The following is an 18,565-nucleotide window of genomic DNA, read 5'->3' on the forward strand; positions in this document are numbered from 1 at the left end:
ACAAATTGACAAATATACAAATATTGTATATGTTTAAATGAAAAAAATTTTAACGTCTTTTTTCTTATTCATATCACAGCGACTATTGTACTTTGTTTTTATTTAATTTTGTTTTATATTCTTTTGGGTTAAACAAAAAAAAGTAGTAAAATATTTAGAACTGAAATTGTAATTATACTGATGATATTTACATACGAATGATTTTGTACCAACGTACGTCTCCCATTTTGCAATATATATATATTGAATTATTATATATTATGGATATATTGTGTATTATTTTGTATTTATATATATGTATATGTATTTGTATACCGATTAGTTTTCGTTTTTCGTGTTTCAAATAAAGTTATGATAATACATATGAATAAATCGTTTCTGTGTCCATTTTCTTTCATTGTGCAAACGAATAATTTTATTGATTAAATAGTTTTTAGGTGATAAATATATAAGTTTATGCATAGAAATATGCTTATTAGCGGATAGCAACAACTGAACCCTATTAAGTGTTCAATAGGCATCCATATAAATATGATGAGAACTGCATTTAAATTTAACTAGAGCTGGTTGTGGTGGGCAAGGCGCCTAGCACATCTTCAATGAAACTATCTGGCTGCTCGATTAGATTGAGAAGACCTAAGAAAAGGAGAAGATGTTTCGTTTACAAATCGAATGTTTCATATGTGGATTGCTCTTGGGGAATACCAACTTACCCGCCACATCACAGAACTCGCCAAACGAGGTGCACGGCAAAAACTCATCCGTCAGTGTTTGCAGTATGCTATCCGTTGACTTAAGCATGGCCTCGTCGTTCTTGCGTATGTATTCAAATAGGGATGCGGGCCAGTCCTCCTCCTTGACGGTGCTCACCGTCTTGAAGAGCGTATTGTAGATCATATCGACAAGTGCCCACATCATAAGGAACGGCTTATATACGCTATATTCTTTGGCCTGTCGATCTGCCGGCGATAGCAGCGCCTTGCACAACACCGACGGTGAAACGTGACGCGCCTGGGCCACAGCCACCAGACGCTTAAGGTGCGCCAGCTTGTACTTGTTCCATAATTCACGACTGTGCAGCGACAGCGATATGGTCAACATGTAGAGTGGTCCATCCACCTCGTAGCCACATTCAAGCCACTTTTCCGATGGTGCAGCTGTCAAATAGTTAAGCAATGTTTTGCTGTCCCGGGCTGCGGAGCGCGAGGAGAGCAGCAAATAGACCGCATAGAAAAGTAGGTACGGCACAAAGTGCATATTTGATTGTGGACCACCGCCGCCGGCGTCATCATGGAAGCTGCGCTCCCATGCGAAACGCACAAGCAACAGCTTCAGATCATGCACACTGCTCGTGTACGAGATGTCGCAGCGCTGAGTGCTCTCCTGCATGTAGCTGCTGTGTCGCGTCATGCAGCCAGAGAAGGCTGCCTCCCCGACAGCCGGACCCCAGAGTGGGAGCAGTCCGTTGCAACGGGTATTGGCATTTTGCAGGCTGGCACGCTCCCATTCATCGCGACCGCGCGTCAAGCGTATGGCAGATGTATGGCAATCCACGTGCACCACATTGAAGTGCGTCACGGTGGTGTAGCCAATGGTTTTACGCGACTTCAGTTCAAATTCCTCGACATTGCAGCGTTTGGTGAACGTATAGATGCCCAGCACCTTCTCTGGCTGGCAGGCATAGCCCTCGCGACAAATGAAGCAGGTGAGTCCTGTCTCGTCGCGCAGCTTTTCGATCTTCTGCAATATGGAACCCTTGGCAGTCACCTGACCCTTTTCATTGGTTCGCATGCCCAGGGCATCTAGTTGTTTCTCACGCGTCGCCATTGCCAGACGTTTCTTCTCGGCACGTGTAAAGTCGCGCACCTGTTGGACACGCGATGCCGTCGCCGCGTCTGTGCTGAGCGCTTCGAGCAGATTCTCGGCCAAACTACCGACATGCTCATCGCTAGACACCTGCTCCAGGCGATGTATAATCGGTATAATGTCCTTGCTAATGGCCAACTGGGTGGCCTCATGATGATTGGCCAGGCCGGTGAGGAAGCGCAAAATGTATTTCAAGCTCGGGCGCGAAATGAACTCCTTCAGCTCATCGGAGTCCGTGCGCAGCAGCGTGGGCTTAACGCATGGTGCATGCTCCGTAATATAAGCCAAAGCGCTCTCCACAATACCCAGGCTAACGATATAGTCCTTCAGAGTGCCGCCAATGCAATTGTGCTCAATTTGGTTTGTTAGCACGCAGAATAGCTCCAATTTGAATTCCTCCTCAGTGGTGCGCTCATTGTCAAAGCGATTGAAGTCAAGAGTGTGCTGCGGTAATGAAACAGGAATTACAGTTATACAATTCAGTAAGAGAAAGCTAAGAGTAGAACCTACCTTGAAATGCTCGCAGAGCAGCGCCATTTTGACCTCGTTGCCGTAGACGAGCGCCGCCAGGACACGTATGAGATGACGCAGCACAGATGGATTATTGCGCACATTCGGACAGTCGGTGCAGGAGATCAGAGCGCTCACATATTCGGGCCCGCCAAAGGTTAGCGAGAACTGTAGAAAAGAGTCGAGCGTATCGCTGGCCGCCTTGGACAGTATGGTCTCCATAATTTCGAGCAGTTGCTCGGTTACAGCCGACTGTATGGAATCGTTTTCCGATTGCAAGCACATTTGGAGCACCTTTAGCAGTGTATTGATGGCGCCCACCTCGGGCTGGCAGAGCACCTCCTGGCAGCGACGCACCTTCACACAGATGAGGAACAGCTTGAGCAGCACTTGGATTAGCTCACGCTGACGCGAGATGCGCTGCAGGCTGCCAATCCGCTCGAGCATCACTCGCAGTCCATTGCAATCGGCCAGCACATTGGCCATGCGATACAGCTGTTCGGTGTCCACCTGCTCCTGGCTCTTGTTGTTCAGCGTCTCCACAAACTCCTCGGTGGCATCGCCCAGCAGGCCGCGCATGCGATACACAATTCGCATGGCATCACGATCTCCGCCCTCGGCTAGCCACACCTTCTTGTAGACATCCTTTACAGGCAGATCCAAGCTGATTATCTTGTTGTTCACTAGCAGCTCCATGCCATTGTCGTCCTCCAGTAGCGCGATCAGTTCGCAGTCAGTGCAGATTTTATTTTTGACATCCCGCATCAGCGGACCCAAGCCCACCTCGCTGGAGGGGTATGGATTGCCAAGCATGCGTCCCTGCAGGAAATCCTCCTGCTGTGGATCCTTCTCCAGCGTCATGTAGAACTCGCTCTCATCGTGCTCCTCGGGATGTATTATCGAATAGAGACGTTCGAATATGAACACCGGTGTCTTGATATCATTCATGCGCGTCTTTTCCACGGTATCAATCAGAATTTCCATGAAAGCACGCGTCTCCTCCTCAGTGCCGCTCGTCATCTCCTCGAGCATTTCCAAAAGCTTCTCCTGAGCATCGTCGATCAAGCGTGTACGCTGCACAACCAGGCTGCGCAAAGCTAGATAGCTCTCCAGCACGGGACCCAACAGACGGGTCTTGTAGGTGCGCCGAATATTGGGACACTCTAGGAACAGCCAGAGCAGCTCCACATACTGACGCAACGCATAGCCCAACGAGAGATCTGAGGATAATGAATGCTCCTCCATGCGATGTATTTTGCCAATTTCCACCGCCAAAAGCTGCGAGATTTCGCCCAGAACTCCGCGCAACACCAGATACTGCAGCCAAGGCGTCTCAGTGGCTACACTGCGATACAAGGTTAAGTACTCGGCACTGGCCTCTCCTGCCTCGCCAACATGTCGCAGGAAGCCAGTGAGCATATTGAGCGCCTGCTGCTTCCGTTCGTTGGTACGGCACAAGCCGCTAAGCAGCGAGCAAGCCAACTGGCGACCGAATCTAGAATTGGCATTGAAGAGCAGAGGCTGAATCCATTTGGCATTGAATACCAGCGGCTTGATCACTTTTTCCTTGTCCAGCACCTGTTGACGCCAGCGATGTCCATACTTCTCGCTCAGGAAGGCGGCACGGACCTCAGCACGACGTCCGCCCTTAGATGGTGCATCGCCCACCTGAGACTGTTGCTTGTTGCTGGTGTTGTTGTTGCTGTTGCTGCGCTGCGGCTGTTTGCCACCTTCCTGCCGTTGATATTTGTTGGCGGGCATGCGACTGCTCCAAGCGTTATAATCATGATTGCGATCGGAGCTAAGCCAGGCGCGATAATCAATGGTGTTGCCGTCCAGTAGTTTAATGCTGCACAGATCCGTGGGACCCAATGGCTGTTGTTGCTGCTGCTGCTGCTGTTGTTGTTGCTGCGGCTGCTGTTGTTGCTGTGGCTGATTGTTGTTGTTATTGTTCTTGTTGCCAGTGCTAGGCAACGCAGGGCAAATCAAGTTCTGCATGATGCGCAAGCAAGGATGCAGCACAGATGTCACAGGACCACGTGGCAGACTGAAAGAGACAGTTAAATTTGAATGTAATATATAATTGAAATAGGAATAGATCAATTCCATAATCTCTTCGTTCACCCACCGACAGTTGCTGATGAATAGCTCAAAGATAACCTTCAGCTTGTACTCCCAGCAGACATCATCCTGCCCGAGCAGCACCTCTAGCAGCGTCATTTCCTGATGCACAGCCGCCTCCAAACTGATCAAAGGTATAGCGCCCATTAAGGCATTCTTTACTCGCGTCGTGACCAGCTGCAACAGATGCATGCACGCCTCGGCATTGTCTTTGGTCAACACAACCAGCAGATTGCGCACCTCCTCCTGGATTTGCGGAGTACCGCGACGCAAATTATGCTCGGCCAACTCACTGACCAAGCCCTGGCTATACAGGCCCACGCGGCAATCGTAGTTGTAGGCCATGGCCCGCAACAGCGTCAGACACTGTTCCGTGGAGGCCAAGGCGCAGCCATAGCAACGATTTGTAGTGTGATTGGCCTCAATGCCAGACGGCATGCTAGCCGCCGGCTGATCCTGCTGTTGACGGTCATAGGCAACCAGCTCACTGAAGGAAATCGGTTAATTATTATATGGTTTATATATTTAATATCAATAGCCAACTCACCTGCGACAGGCCTTAACCTTCTGTACAATCTTGCTGAGCTCCTCGAAGCTGGTGCGCGACTCCACACAATATTTCTGGGCGAGCAGCTGGATGATCTTGTTTACCTGCGAGGTGCTATGCACGCTGCCCATATTGTCCTCGACTAGGCGATCGCTGCTGCGATGCTCGGCCACCTTTTGGATGAGCAGCTCGAGCATCTGTTTGTTGGTCAACAGCTGGCGATAGATGCGATCGGCACGCTCCAGCGAGCTATGTATTAGCTGTACGGTCTTCGCACGATCCTCGGCCGACTCGATCGGATCCACAGCGCAACAGACCCGCGCATACATGCTAAAGTCAAATTTGGCATACTTGCAGAAACCACACGAGTGGCACAGGAACGGATCTTTCTCATCGTAGTTGATAGCACGGCATTTGTGGCATTGGAACACGTTCTCACCACAATTGCCACAGACGCCAGGATATGCCGGCACCGCTGCGCTGCAGCGTGGACATTGCAGATTCTCACTGGAACCGCTGACCGTCTCGTAAAAGTCCGCAAATTCGATCATCAGATTACAAGCAGTGATTGGCAGAGGGAAATCAATCTTGAGCTCCGTTTGCCCCGATTGCAGCGAGACGGAGCGAGCCTTGTGCCACAGTGCTGGACGGTTCTTAAGCTCGACGACGGCCTGCACACTGCGATTGTTGTAGTACACGTTGATGGTGCGCACCATCTTGGAGCGCTTGAGATCGGCAATGCGCACAATCAGCTTCGAGATGGTGTGACACTGCACCAGTTTATATATCATGGTAGTGGTTGTATATTTAGAGTCCGACTTGACCGAGGGCAGCTTTATGTTGGCCATGGGCACCTCGGGGTTGTTGCACACCAGACAAGGCTCTGATTCGAGGTAGTAGCCATTAACCTGAAATAAGAAATTGATAAATTGTCTACTTTCGCTTTGATGTATTTGATTACAAACTCACCTGCAATATGGACTCTAATGTGGTATAGATGGGCGCATTTGGATGCTTGCAGAGCAACTCATTTTGTTGCCGCAACACCTCAACTGCTCGCGACACAAACTCCGGCAAACGATCCGTAATGGTCCTCGTGCTCAATGTTAGATAACCCAGTAGATCCACAAATTGAGCGGTTCGACGACCATAGCTGGGCACCAAAGGCCACAGATTCCAGAAGATGTTCAACAACTTCTCGCGCTGACGCTCGTTCGCATGCTCGAAGAGACCCGTCATAAAGGAGTGCGCCTGCCAGCGCAACTGACTCACATTGTTCTCCAGCAAAAAGATGCGCACAAAGCGTATGATGAGCGCATCGCTGGCATAGCGGAAGATCTGATGGACAAATGTGCTGCACTGAGCCGGATCGAATTTCGAGTAGTATGCAGTATCCGTATCCTCGCTCTTCTCACGCTCACCGCGCAGCTTGCTGCTGGTTGAGGTTGGCTGCGATTGCTGTTGCTGTTTGATGCCGGCCATGGCCTGTGGTATATTGCAAACGGCCGCTTGTAGCAGTTGAATAATAATGGGCGAGACGCCATCGTCCAGCTGATAGCAGGCAATCTCCATTAGCATGGCCAAGGCATCCTCATGAACCACACAGAACTTTTGCCAGTTGCCGGTGCGCATTTGGCTAATCTCTTGACAGGTGCGTAAATGTTCGGTTAGCTCCACCAAGGCATCATAGCTCAGCATGGGCGGATTTGCATTATAAGGAGCACCGTTCTGGAATAGATAAAGATAGCATTAGGTTTAGCTTATACAGAGATTATCCCACTTACCTTTGTGCTTACAATGCTGCACACGCGCTTCACCACACGGAAATGTGCATCTAAGGAATGTCCGTCTCGGTACATGCGGAACTTCTCCTTGCTGCCACAGATGTACATCAGTAGCTTGCGCACCTGGCGACGCAGCAGCGCGTTCAGATTGAGCATCATATATTCGCAGAGTGTAAAGGTCATCGCCTCACAGAAGCCGCTGTCATAATTATCGGGATGGGCGCTGCTCAGACGCAGTATTTGGTAGGGCAGACGCACAATAATTTCGGTGAGCAGCGCATCATACGACTCAAATATGTCAGGATAGTTTTTCAAATAGTTATGCGGTATCAAAATCGATATATCCGGCTTTGGTCCGTGCTTAATGGGCTTTAATAGCTGTCCAGCTGTGCCCGAGCCGCTGACATTGCCACCCGCCGGCTGGGCAATGCCAGAGCCTCCGGCAGCATAGGGATCGCCCAGCACTTGCTTCCAGTGCACCAGCAGTGTATTGAGTGCTTCAAGTGCATAGACAAAGGCACCTCGTTTGCTCAACACATTCGCCGTGGTGCTGGCCACAAAAGAACTGTTATCCTTGAACTGATGCGGCGGCGAAGTGGTGCCCGTTTGCTTCGACTTGGTCTTGCCCATCATAACGCCAAAGAGCGAAAGCAGTGCGAGACGTACCTCATTGCCCGGACACTTTGTTTCCATCTGCAAGCGAATTGACTTGTTAAAAGAGTCTGGCATATTATTATTTACGAATTTACTTACCTTGGTGGCCACGCCCCGCTTGCCAATCTCGACGTAATCCACGAGCGCGGTGAGCAGATCATGCAGCACCTGCTGATCCCTTTCATTGTTGCCATTCAAGTCTGTGGTCAGCATCAAAATCACCTGAATAAGCGGTATGGCCTGCAGGCCATTGCACATATCGAATGTGCTCAAGTGCTCGATGATGCTCTCCAGCACAGCAATCCTGATAATAATTGAATAGTTGAATATTTTTTAGATTATAGATAGATTTTATACACTTTTTAGAGACTGCCACGCCTTCTTCTGCCTGTTACATTAATTATAAGGGGCTATAAGGATTCCTAGACTTACCTCAAATCATGTAGCTTGCTCAGCTTCTCATCCTCGTTGATTTCGTTGTCCTCGCTGCTGCTCATGGCGCTGAGTGCGGCGACACAGCCGCTGCTTGTGCCCGGCTGTTCCTGTTCCTGATCCTTGCTCTGGCGCGGCGGCGAGGCATTCGCATGATCACCAAAGTTGCTGCTGCGCGCCGAAGTGCCGCCAATGCTTTCGACTCCACTGCCGCCGCTCTCGGAGCCACCACTGCCCGCTGGCTCGGCGGGCGAGGTGCGTAGCGTAGAGCCATCGGTGGCCACATTGGAGCCTTCATCATCATCCGATCCGGCTGCATCGCCGCTAGCCGCTGCATTTGCCGTAGCCGCTGCTGCCAGGCGTATGCCCTGCAGGTTGGCCAAGCCCTGTTGCAGGGATTGCAGTGCATTCGCATCGCCGCCATGTTGCTGCAGGCTCAGGGCGATGGCGATATCCATAATGGCCTCGTCGTCGGCATCTTCGGGCAGACCGAGCGGCCGTGGAAAGCCGCCGCCCATTAACGCTTCTAGATTGAGCAGCTGCTGCTGCAGTTGTTGTTGTTGCTGATTAACGCCAGGTGGATCTGCCTCGAGCAGTGCGTTGGCCTCACCACCAACCACAGCGGATGCATCCACAGCCGCTGCAGCTGCCTCCTCAATAATATCACTGGCCGCCTGCGAAGCGGCACCCTGCAAAGCACTCAAATTACTGTTGCTGATGGCCGAAGCCGAAGGCGTGGGCGTAGAACAGGCTGGCGGCGTAGTCGCAATGGCCACCTTCCTGCGCTTGATGCGTGGACTGAGCAGTAGGATGAGCGCTTCCTTGGCACTGTGGCTAATGACGCTCGCATCATGCTTGAGCAAATCAATGAAGTACTTCGTCATGCGGCCAACTTGACTGGCATCGGCCAGGGCGAATCCATACATGATCTCCACCAGGCAGTGTACAATCGTCTCCGGCTGGCATAGACCGCGACGCACAATATTCGTTGGTTCATCCAGGGCTGGGGTTACCTTATGCAGCTCCAACACAATGGCCATCAGAGCTGGCACAATATCGTAGTTACACTCGGCGCAAATCTTGGCCAGCGACTGCGGCCGGGCATTGGCGATGCCACGGACAAGCAGTATCAGGCGGTAAAAGGCCTCCGGATCGATATCCTGCAACGTGTCCAGTTGGGTTAGCTTCGGCAGCATTGCCTGCAATTCGCTGTGCACGAATTGCAATAAAACACTATCCTTGTAGGCATGGTACGAGCCCCGACTGCCGTACAACGTGGCCAGCACATAACGGGCCTGGGTCTGCACGGGATTCGGTGTGGGCAGCAGCAACAAGGCGCTGGCTGTCTTAATCGCCTTCTGGCGCATAGCCACAGCCACGGCGCCTCCATTGCCGAGCAAATGCAGAGCACAGTCGAGCACCTCGAGCAGGTGGGTGCACATGCGGTCCAGTTGGGTGATGCAATTGAAGCCCTCGCCAAAGTTTGCCGAACTGGCCGGCGAGGCAACCGCTGTGGCTGCACTGGCGCCGCCCGCTGTAGCCGGTAGCTCCTCGCTATCGTCTGGCCAGCCGACGAGCTCCTTGGACTTGCCATATACCTCAATGCAATCGAGCAGCGTTACATGTTCCGGATCCTGTGACTTGGAAAAGCACACCTTAAGCACCTTATCCGACTGCAGCATCTCCTCCCGCGTCAGCGGTATATCAAACCAGCGGGCGCGTCGCACTGGCGTCGGAATTGTCCTGCCCAATATGGTCACCGACTGCGGAGCTCGCTGAGTGTCCTGCGTGCCCAGCAGGACGCGTATGCCAACTATAACCACATTCGGATCATTGTTGAGCACCTCCAATGTGAATCCGTTGGCCCGAGTGCTAGCCACAAACATGCCCGTGGAGAAGAGACGGGTCTTTAGCTTTTGCTTATTGTATATCTGAAGCAGATCATTTCCACCAAATTCCACGTCGGCCAGCATGTTGCAGTGCTCGAAGAAATCAATGGGAAAAACGGGCACTCCACCCGACGTCAACTGCTTCTGCTGGCCACCAGCAACGCCGCCTCCAACACCGCCACCCGATTTACGTGACAGCTTGTTGGACTTGCTCGACTTCGGACTGCCAGCGGACAGAGCGCTGGCACTTTTGGCTAGTAACGTGGCGGAGTAGAGTTGATTTCCCAGCGGCTGGACACGTGGCGATAGCCAGAAGCTGGTCAACTCCGGCTGGGCAGAGAATATGCGCAGGCTGCCATCCTCGCAGAGCAGTAGCAGCGTTGTCTTTTCAGTGCCGGCCACAGAGTGACGTATGCCCACCACATCCATGATGCGTGACTTGGCCGATTGAGCCTTGATCTCCTGCATGTATATCAATTCCGGGGTAATCATCAATATGATTGGATTGTTAGATGTTTGCATGTTAGCGTATATAAGTCCGGGATGGCCGGCTACTTCAGTCCACTGGACCAGTGGCTGCAATGGGCCTTTCGAAGAGGATTTGCTAACAGCCGAATTCGTATCCAAATGGTAGATGCCCTTAACGCCTTGATTGACATTTGTCAAAGGAGAGACAAAGCTGCGGCCCGATGCATAGCTATAGAAGAGCAATTGCAGCGAGTGCGAGTAATAGATGGAGACGCCGCCGCCGCCAACCTGTCCATTCACATCCTTAATATGGTGATGACTCAATTCCAGTGTGTTAGTCACATAGAAATCCCCGTGCACGGCCAGACTCTGTTCGTCTAGGGTCTGGTAATAGATATAGCCGCTGCTGGCGAAGGTCAGCATATAATAGGCGCCCTCCTGGTAGATGAAGGTGCAGTCCCGTATCTTTCCAACTGCCACAAGATAGTAGTACTTCGGACTGTATGTGTCCACGGCCAGATCATAGATTTTCACATAATCCGAGGTGACCAAAGCGAGCAACGTTTGGGAGCCCGGCAGCCAGACAGCCTTCTTGATGTAGTTGCCGTTGTCCAATTGGGGTGTAACCACTATGTGCTCATTGGTGCTGCCGCTGCTAGAGAAGGTCAGCACATGACACTCCTTCAAGCCACAGACGGCCAAGCAATCCTCGTTACAGGGATTAGCTGCTAGCGAGAGCACGGTGCACGCAATGGGCGCCGAGCTGAGCTGTGTGAGGGTCAGCTTGCGCTTCGAGGCATCCGCTTGCTTTAGCAGCGCAGACAGCTGCAGTATGGTGACCTTTCCCTTCTCATGAGAGACGGCCAGCTGCTGACGTCTGCCATGTGGCGAGGACAGACAGCAGAAGGCGACGCGCCTCACGACGCCCGACGATATCAGATGCTTAATGGTCTGTCCCTGATCGCCGGAGTAATTCATGCGCACGTTCTCAAAAGCGCCCTCCTGGGAGCCCAGAGTAGCAAACATTAGCTGGTCAGTGATCTATAATCAATAAGAGGAGGATGTTGTGAATACAAATTCATATTGAAGTTATCAAATATTACTCACCTGGAAACTCTGTTCGAGTTGGTGCAGTCGCTCCAGTGCAACTGTGGCACGCTTGTGGCAGCCCACAATCGAGTAGAGCGTGCAATTCTCCCGTATGGAAGGCATCAGAACATCGAAATACTCGAGAATGCAGCGCACCACGAGCAGCCATTGATCCGGATGTTGCAGTGCCTCACGATGCGGCTCCAGCAGCTTGCCCAGCAAGGCAATGCGCTCATTGCTCAGTGAATCTTTACGTATCTGTGTAGGCGGCGACTGGCGCTTCTTGCCGGCCGCCAAGAGGCTCATATGAGCCGAGACATAGCCATCACGTGAATCGCAGCCGCTAGTGGGCTGACGGCGACTGAGGGCTTGACATGAGCCATCCTCCTTAGCGCCACAGTCACAGAAGAAATTGCCATACTTGGCGTAGCTGACATCGTGACCTTTGTGGCAGACGCGGGCGCAGACGGAGCAAACGCCGACGGTGTTGATCATGTTGCAAGTGTGGCAATGATACCAATGTTGGTTCATGAACTCCTTCTGTGTTTGCGAGAATGTGCACAGCTTATTGTTGAGCGTATCCTCATCGGAGTCGTCTAGTAGTGAGTCCTGTTCCTGCTGCTCATCGACAAGTTCATCGTATAGCTCATCGATGTCCGATTGCAGCTCATCATCCCACGGGGGCATATGTTGCCGGCTGCCCCGATAGCCAATGCCTTGCAGCAGTTCGCTCAGGTAACGCAGCAGAGCGCTCACGTTCTCAGCATGACGCAACTGCAGCTTGGACAGCTCCAGCTTGGCCAACTCTAGCCAGAGCAATGTGGTATTGAACAGTGCCACATGACCACGTGCCGGCGATGCATCCGCCAGAGTTATCATGATCTGCAGCACATCAGCAAAATCGCAGCCATCCTGCGGCGGCGTTATCAATGTCTGTCCCAACTGCAGCAGGGCCTGAAACAGAGGCGGAGCTAACTGTGCCGCTGCTGGCTGCTCGCGCACCAGCGACTTCACAAGACTCAGCAATAGAGCTCCATTGCGTGGCTGGTTTCCGTTGTTCTGCTGATCGCAGGCCTGCGATGAATCCTCCGATTGATTATTTGGCTGATTATTGCCCTGCCACAGGCTCAAAATCTGAGAAGTATTTGGCGCTGCATTGCCGGCACCTCCACAATCATAGTCTATATCCATGGCATCCAGCTGATCCGAGATGCTCGGCATGGCCGATACCGTCGCCATATTCGTTGGTGTTTGGGCATTGCTGCTGGAGCTGCTCGAGGGCTGCATCACGCTCGTCAGCAGCTTGCACGAGGCCTCGCAGCTACTATTGTTGGCCACCACATTGGGCCCATAGATGATGTGGGCCAGCCACAGCTTGAGGCGTGCCACATCCACGTTCGCCAGGTCGCCAAAGCATTCAACCAATTCCTCGTGCAGAAAATGTGCATCCGGTCCAGCTGCATGCTCGAACAGACGCTCCACAAACTGCAGCATCTTGCGCGCATAGCTCAAGGGCAGGGTAGTGCCCGTGAAGGAGAGCAATAATGTGGTCAAGCTACCAGCACGCTGCTCCTTGAAGAACTGCCGCATCGCTTGCACAGCGGTGGGCACATCCAGCATTTTGATCATTGTCTTCAGAACGGCAAACAACATGGATTCATTGAAGACAGCGCGCTGTTCCTGCTCCGCAACAACAGCTCCAGTTGGCGGCTGCTTCAGTTCGGCAGCAAAGTCAATCAGCATGTGATAGCAGTGTCCGATCATATGCTCGAAGAGCAGTTGCTTATGCGCCTCGTTGGTGAGGCCATGCAGAATCTCGCGCAGGCACTGCTCGCTCTGGCTCTGCAGGTAATCGGTGCGCATGTCCATCATGGAGGCAATCAGCATGGGCTTCAGCTGCGCCTCCACATCTCCAATGGTCGTACAGAAGGACAGCAGCAGCTCTAACAGATGCAAAATTGACTTCAAGCAATGCTTCAGCGTATGAAGCGTGGTGTAAGTCGAGGATTTGGTTAGCTCCGTGATGTGTGCATCTATCACATTTAATGTGTACGGTTCCACAGGATGCTGTTTGCCATTGAAGGCGTCATCGTTGACTAACAGACACTTGGGCCACTCATTCGCTATCAGCTGTTTATCCTCGTTGGGCAGCAGCTTGAGGAAGGCAGCGTGAAGCTCCAGCATAATGGCTGGCTTATCGCTCACTACAGGCACGATCAAATTGAGTGCCTGCTCTGGCGTGCTGCTGGACAGCTGCTTAAGCATCTGAGCCTTCACAATATTCGAGAGTAGTGTGTAGGACTCCATTAGTTTGATCAGCAGCTCATTGCTCAACTGTGTGCGCTCGAGCAGTTCACCTGGCGTGAGTATGCTGTCGTCTGTTAGCTTCGATTGCTGCTCATCGATGGACTCGCTCGAAGAGTAAACCTCCGGGTCGGTGGCTACGCTTGAATTCTCCCGATCGCGACTCTCTGAGGTAATGCTGTCGCTGTCGCTCTCCTTGCGCTGTACCTTGTAGCCTTCCTTGTCTGCCCAGGCCACAGCCTGCATGTGGGCAATAAGGGCATCGAAGAGGATTAAATCAGATAGACGAGGATTCGGCGAAGCTAAGGAGAAAATTAAATGCATATACATATGTAATTTTATAAATAAATATAATATAATATTAACATACCCTTGTTTAGTTGCTGGTTGAAGACCTCTACGCCGAGCATTGTCTGCTTCAGGCTATAGCGTATATCCGCTGTGCGATCGCCCACCTGCGCCCACAAAGACTCCGCGTACTGGGTGTACATGCCCTGTTTGATGAGGCTGTTGACCACCAGATAGTGCGAGCCGGCCAATGGACAGCGTATGCTCCAGAGCAATGAGTGTAAATTGGGCACACGCTCCGTTTTAAGTGACTCCACGTGAGATGTGGACGGCGGCAAGCCAAGCAGTAGCTTCCAGGTGATGCTAAAGCAATACTGCATGGCGCAGAGATTATGTAGATTGTCCTTATCCTTGGTAAAGGCAGACATATCCGTAATGGCCAATATATCAATGAGTGCATCCACTAGCAATGGATACTTGAGCTTATCCGGCGTGCATAATATAAAATTCCAGGCTAAGCCATCCAATTTGAATTCCTGAGCCCAATAGGGCTTCGAAGAATCTCCGATGACCAAAGAGTAAAAAGTGGGACGAATGCCTGAAGAGCACACATTAATAAGTTATATATTTTCTAATCTTATTAATATAAAGGTAAACTTACTTGAGCTCAGATCGCCCACAGAGGAATTGCGGAACCTTTCCTCAATGTCCTGGCGGCAATAGGATGTCAGTTTGGTTCGACTATTCAGTAAGTCCGTGATTTTTTGCGTATCCGGCATGGTGCTTACACTGAACAGATTCCAGCGCACCTGATCGAGCAGCTCGGGAGGAGCATTATACAAATGCTTCATGAGATACTCGAGGAAGAGCAGCAACCGCGAGAGCAGCATCATTTGGCTATTCCGAACAGGACGCTCCGCACTGATGCCGCGACAGACATCGGCACAGCGAATGACACCGCCAGCAGTGAGCAGCAATATCGATTTCTTCTGCATCAGATTTAGAGAATGGAAGAGGAAGAGCAGTAGCTGAGCGTGTTCAATATTCAAGTCCTCATAGTCAGTATCGCTGGCATTAGCAGACGAGCAAACGCCCTCGACCAGCGTGTTAATGAGACGATGCCAGACAGACAAACACGCCGCCTCCTTCTCCTGCGTCGGCTTTAACAACAGAATCTGCACCAGAACGGACAAAGTGCTGGGATAGACCTGAAGTGGCCAACTGTTGGTATCTGTGGACCATGGTGAAATGGCCAAATGTTGCAGTAGATTCGATTGTAACTGCTCCGAGAGCAACGATGTCGAGATCAAGTTGTGTATATAACGTCCGGCAGCGCCCGAAAACCGAATCATTGCCGATTGCCAGTTGGAGCAATTGCCTTCGCCACCACCACCAACGCCACTCGAATTGCCACCGGCCTCTTGACGCATAACATCACGATCAAAGTCTTTGATAATATTCGCCATGAGCAGCATTTGCTGATCACTGACGCCTGCCTTCACATAGCGCTGCATGTAGGCATGTCGATTGGCCAGGAACTGGTCCAGGAAACAGAATATGTCTGCAGCCAAATCCAGATATTCATGTGGCTCATCCAGCCTGGGCACTAGTGCAGATTTTTGCTCTCCGCTGCGCTCCTGAGTGCATGCATTAGCATTATCATCATGTGTTTCGGGCGATAGCGTCTCCTTAAACCAATGGCCCAAATAGCTTTCGCTGTCATCCTCCTCAGAGTTGTCCGAACAGGAGAGGGAATCATTGAAATAGGTCGTTGAGTCTGAGTAGCTAATTGGTTCACATTCGGTGCGATCTTTGGCACTGGCACGCTTTAAGGTGCATGCCTTGCGATACGCCACAGTGGCCAAGAAGGTGAACAGTTGATGCAATGTGGCCGTGTTCAAGACACGCACTATACGCTGCAAAGCTGTGTAATTTTGCAATATATCAAATTGTGCTGGCTCCACGTCCAAGCAGGTGATAGTTCCGGAGCTGCTGGTCGAGCCGCAAGCTGATTCAATTTTTAGGTCATCTATAAGCTCTGAGAGCAGTTTGATGCTATGATTGGCAATGGCTGCATTCAGCTCGCCAAATCCTTGCTGCACCTTGAACAGATTAACACGCGCTATGGGCGTACTGGGTGTAACATTCGAATCGGCAGTGCTGGCTGCACTTTTGCCCGATGATGAGCCGCTGCTGGTGCTACTACTGCTGCTGCTCCCCGAAGCGCCCATGGCGCCTTGAATGCCACTTATAAGCAGCCAGGAGCCATAACACAAATGATTCTGATAGACATGCATGCGAGCGGAGGCTTTGAACATCTCTCCAATGCTTGTGTAAATCTCTAGCGCTTTGTTTACGATCGTGCAGGCCTGTTCCTCGAAATCGTCGTGATCCTTGGCCCCAGTTGAAACATTGCTGTTGTTGCCGCTGCCCTGGCTAGTTGTTGCCGCAGCAGCTGGCTGTTGCTTCTGAGAGCCGCCACTGGCCTGGCACATGCTCAGTACACTGGCCGCTATAGAGGTGAGTACGGCATTGTACAACGCCGCAATGCCGCACATCGATAGCTTTTCGATGCGGCTCGGAGTCAGCGGCTGCAGCGCAATTAGCGAATGCGCCTGCCCCAATATGGACAGATCGGTTAGCATATGGGCCATAGCCGATTTGACCGTGCTAGCCTCCACTTGGGTGAGCGGCAAATATAATGCCTTGCCGCCCATAATTGCCTCCTGATATTTCGAGCGATAGCGATTAAGTATGGGCAAACAAATGCCGACGTCAAGTAAGGTATCCACGCCGTTCTGTTCTTGGAAGTATTCAACATTGGCGGCCAGCAGTTGTTCCTATCATAGAGAATAAGCATTAGAAATATATATCCAATTGGAAACTAACCAAAATCGAAGAAATGTTTATCCAATAAGCCAATAAAAACGCAGATACATATCGAATATACATAGAACAACATGGTTGTACTCAACTATATATAGATACTATATCTGCAGAAATAAAATACTCATTGGACTCTTGCTTACTGTGCAATCGCTGATCTCTTCGCTCAAAGGCACCCAGGTCATTTTTCCAGGCTCTAGGGGCGCCAATAGCTGTTGCAATATAACCGTCGAAAGATCTGAACGGGAACGTTTAATCTCCGATTTGGGTGATTCTTTTTCAGTGCCAGTAGCGCTGCTAGCAACGCTGGTGCAGCTGCTGCTGCTGATGCTCTTGCTGTTCGATTCTGGATGTTTGGCGCTCTTCAAGACAGCCGCCACGCCATTATAGTCAAACTGTGTAGGGGAGCCTTGGGTAACGCTCTCGCGTCCCTCGCATAACATTTTCAATGCGCCCAGCAGCCATTTAATCTCATACACCGACACCTTTGGCAGTCGGAAGAGTATGAAACGTATGAGCACTGCGCTGGCATCATGCAATTGAGAAATTTGTGTCTGGCATACTAAGAGAAAGACGTATAGAAAGCAAACACAAATGCATAAGTTAGGCTTAAAATATTTATATCGTAGACACTATCCCAGCTGCGACCTGACATTTCTTTCTGATGCAGAATATATATTCAGCTGCGGTCATAATACGTATATTTGTAATACGTATATTTGTAAATATGAATAAATATACATATGCATGTGTTTGTGTGCATATATGTACATACACATATACATAAGTACATATATTCCCAGCAGGTATCTCATATAAATTAACAATAAGCCACATACATATTCACACAGAACACACTAAAATAAAACCAATCTGCATTAGTCATGCGTATATTATTGCTTTTTCTCTAGCAAATTCTCTTTTGTTGCAAACCGAACAGTACAAAAAATCATTACGAAAAGCATGGCAAGAAGGGGCGATACTTACTCGACTTAATTTGCATTAGCTTGTCGGCTGCCAGAGCCGCAAATGCTGTGTAGAATTGTGTATAATTACTTTCATCATCGAAAAATTCATGTTCACTGCAAAAAAAAATAAGTTGAAAATATATATTGCATTTGTTTGCAAACTTACAAAAGTTTCGTCATAGCGGGTCGCCATATTTAATTTGCAAGTCACCTTGCAGACAAATTTTCAACTGCGCCATTTGGCCATCAAATGTTGTTTTCAGAGATTAATTCCATATGTACTCACCATTTGGTAATTGCCTTTAATAAATTTGATATTTCATTTTTGTTTAAAGCGCTTGTACGGTTTGATAAAAGTGGTTTTACAACCGAGTTCCAATCCGTACCTCCGCTGTGCGCCGACATTTTTTTAACTCTGACGTCCCTTTTTTTTCTTTTCTCGTCGTCGTCTTCTTCTTGTTAAAGTTCGATTGCTTTTGCAACTGTCAGCGGTGCGCTTGCTTTGGTGCGTGTTTAGCGGTAGTTTTGTTGTGGCGTATTCTTTGTTTACGTATATAACGAAAATGGAAGACGTATAATTTTTGGAGACTTGTGTGTGACACACCTTTCGTGCACAGCTGATAGATAAGTGTTGGCTAACAGATTTGCAAATTTCCACAAAAATTAAATGTTAAATTTATGTAAGTACATTAGATAAAAATCATAACGCGTACAAATAATATAGGTATGATATAACCTACAAAATAAATAGGCTACGCA

General features: G+C 50.1%; 1 protein-coding gene across 1 annotated transcript; it reads right to left on the reverse strand.

Moving 5' to 3' along the window:
• Positions 1-383: 383 nt before the first annotated feature.
• On the reverse strand, positions 384-18,465 carry LOC6577481 (protein purity of essence). Its single transcript, XM_032729045.2, has 15 exons — positions 18,093-18,465; positions 17,826-17,920; positions 16,982-17,400; positions 14,614-16,792; positions 14,035-14,550; positions 11,379-13,966; positions 7,915-11,312; positions 7,582-7,786; positions 6,829-7,521; positions 6,014-6,772; positions 5,045-5,952; positions 4,505-4,984; positions 2,377-4,423; positions 714-2,310; positions 384-636 (listed from the first exon to the last, which is right to left on the reverse strand). Exons 1-15 carry the CDS (start codon positions 18,209-18,211, stop codon positions 554-556), a joined length of 16,086 nt encoding a protein of 5,361 aa, XP_032584936.1. The 5' UTR covers positions 18,212-18,465; the 3' UTR covers positions 384-553.
• Positions 18,466-18,565: the final 100 nt, after the last annotated feature.

This window comes from Drosophila mojavensis, unplaced genomic scaffold (assembly GCF_018153725.1).
Source record: "Drosophila mojavensis isolate 15081-1352.22 unplaced genomic scaffold, ASM1815372v1 contig_36, whole genome shotgun sequence".
Lineage (NCBI taxonomy): Eukaryota > Metazoa > Arthropoda > Insecta > Diptera > Drosophilidae > Drosophila > Drosophila mojavensis.

Bases quoted from the DNA above. Each gene is read 5' to 3' on its own strand.
- LOC6577481 (XM_032729045.2), bottom strand. From the start codon at position 18,211: ATGTCGGCGCACAGCGGAGGTACGGATTGGAACTCGGTTGTAAAACCA. The intron at 17,401-17,825 runs GTAAGTATCGCC...TCTTTCTCTTAG, and splicing joins GCTAATGCAAATTAAGTCGA to TATGCCAGACACAAATTTCT. The intron at 4,424-4,504 runs GTGGGTGAACGA...TGTCTCTTTCAG, and splicing joins CTATTCATCAGCAACTGTCG to TCTGCCACGTGGTCCTGTGA.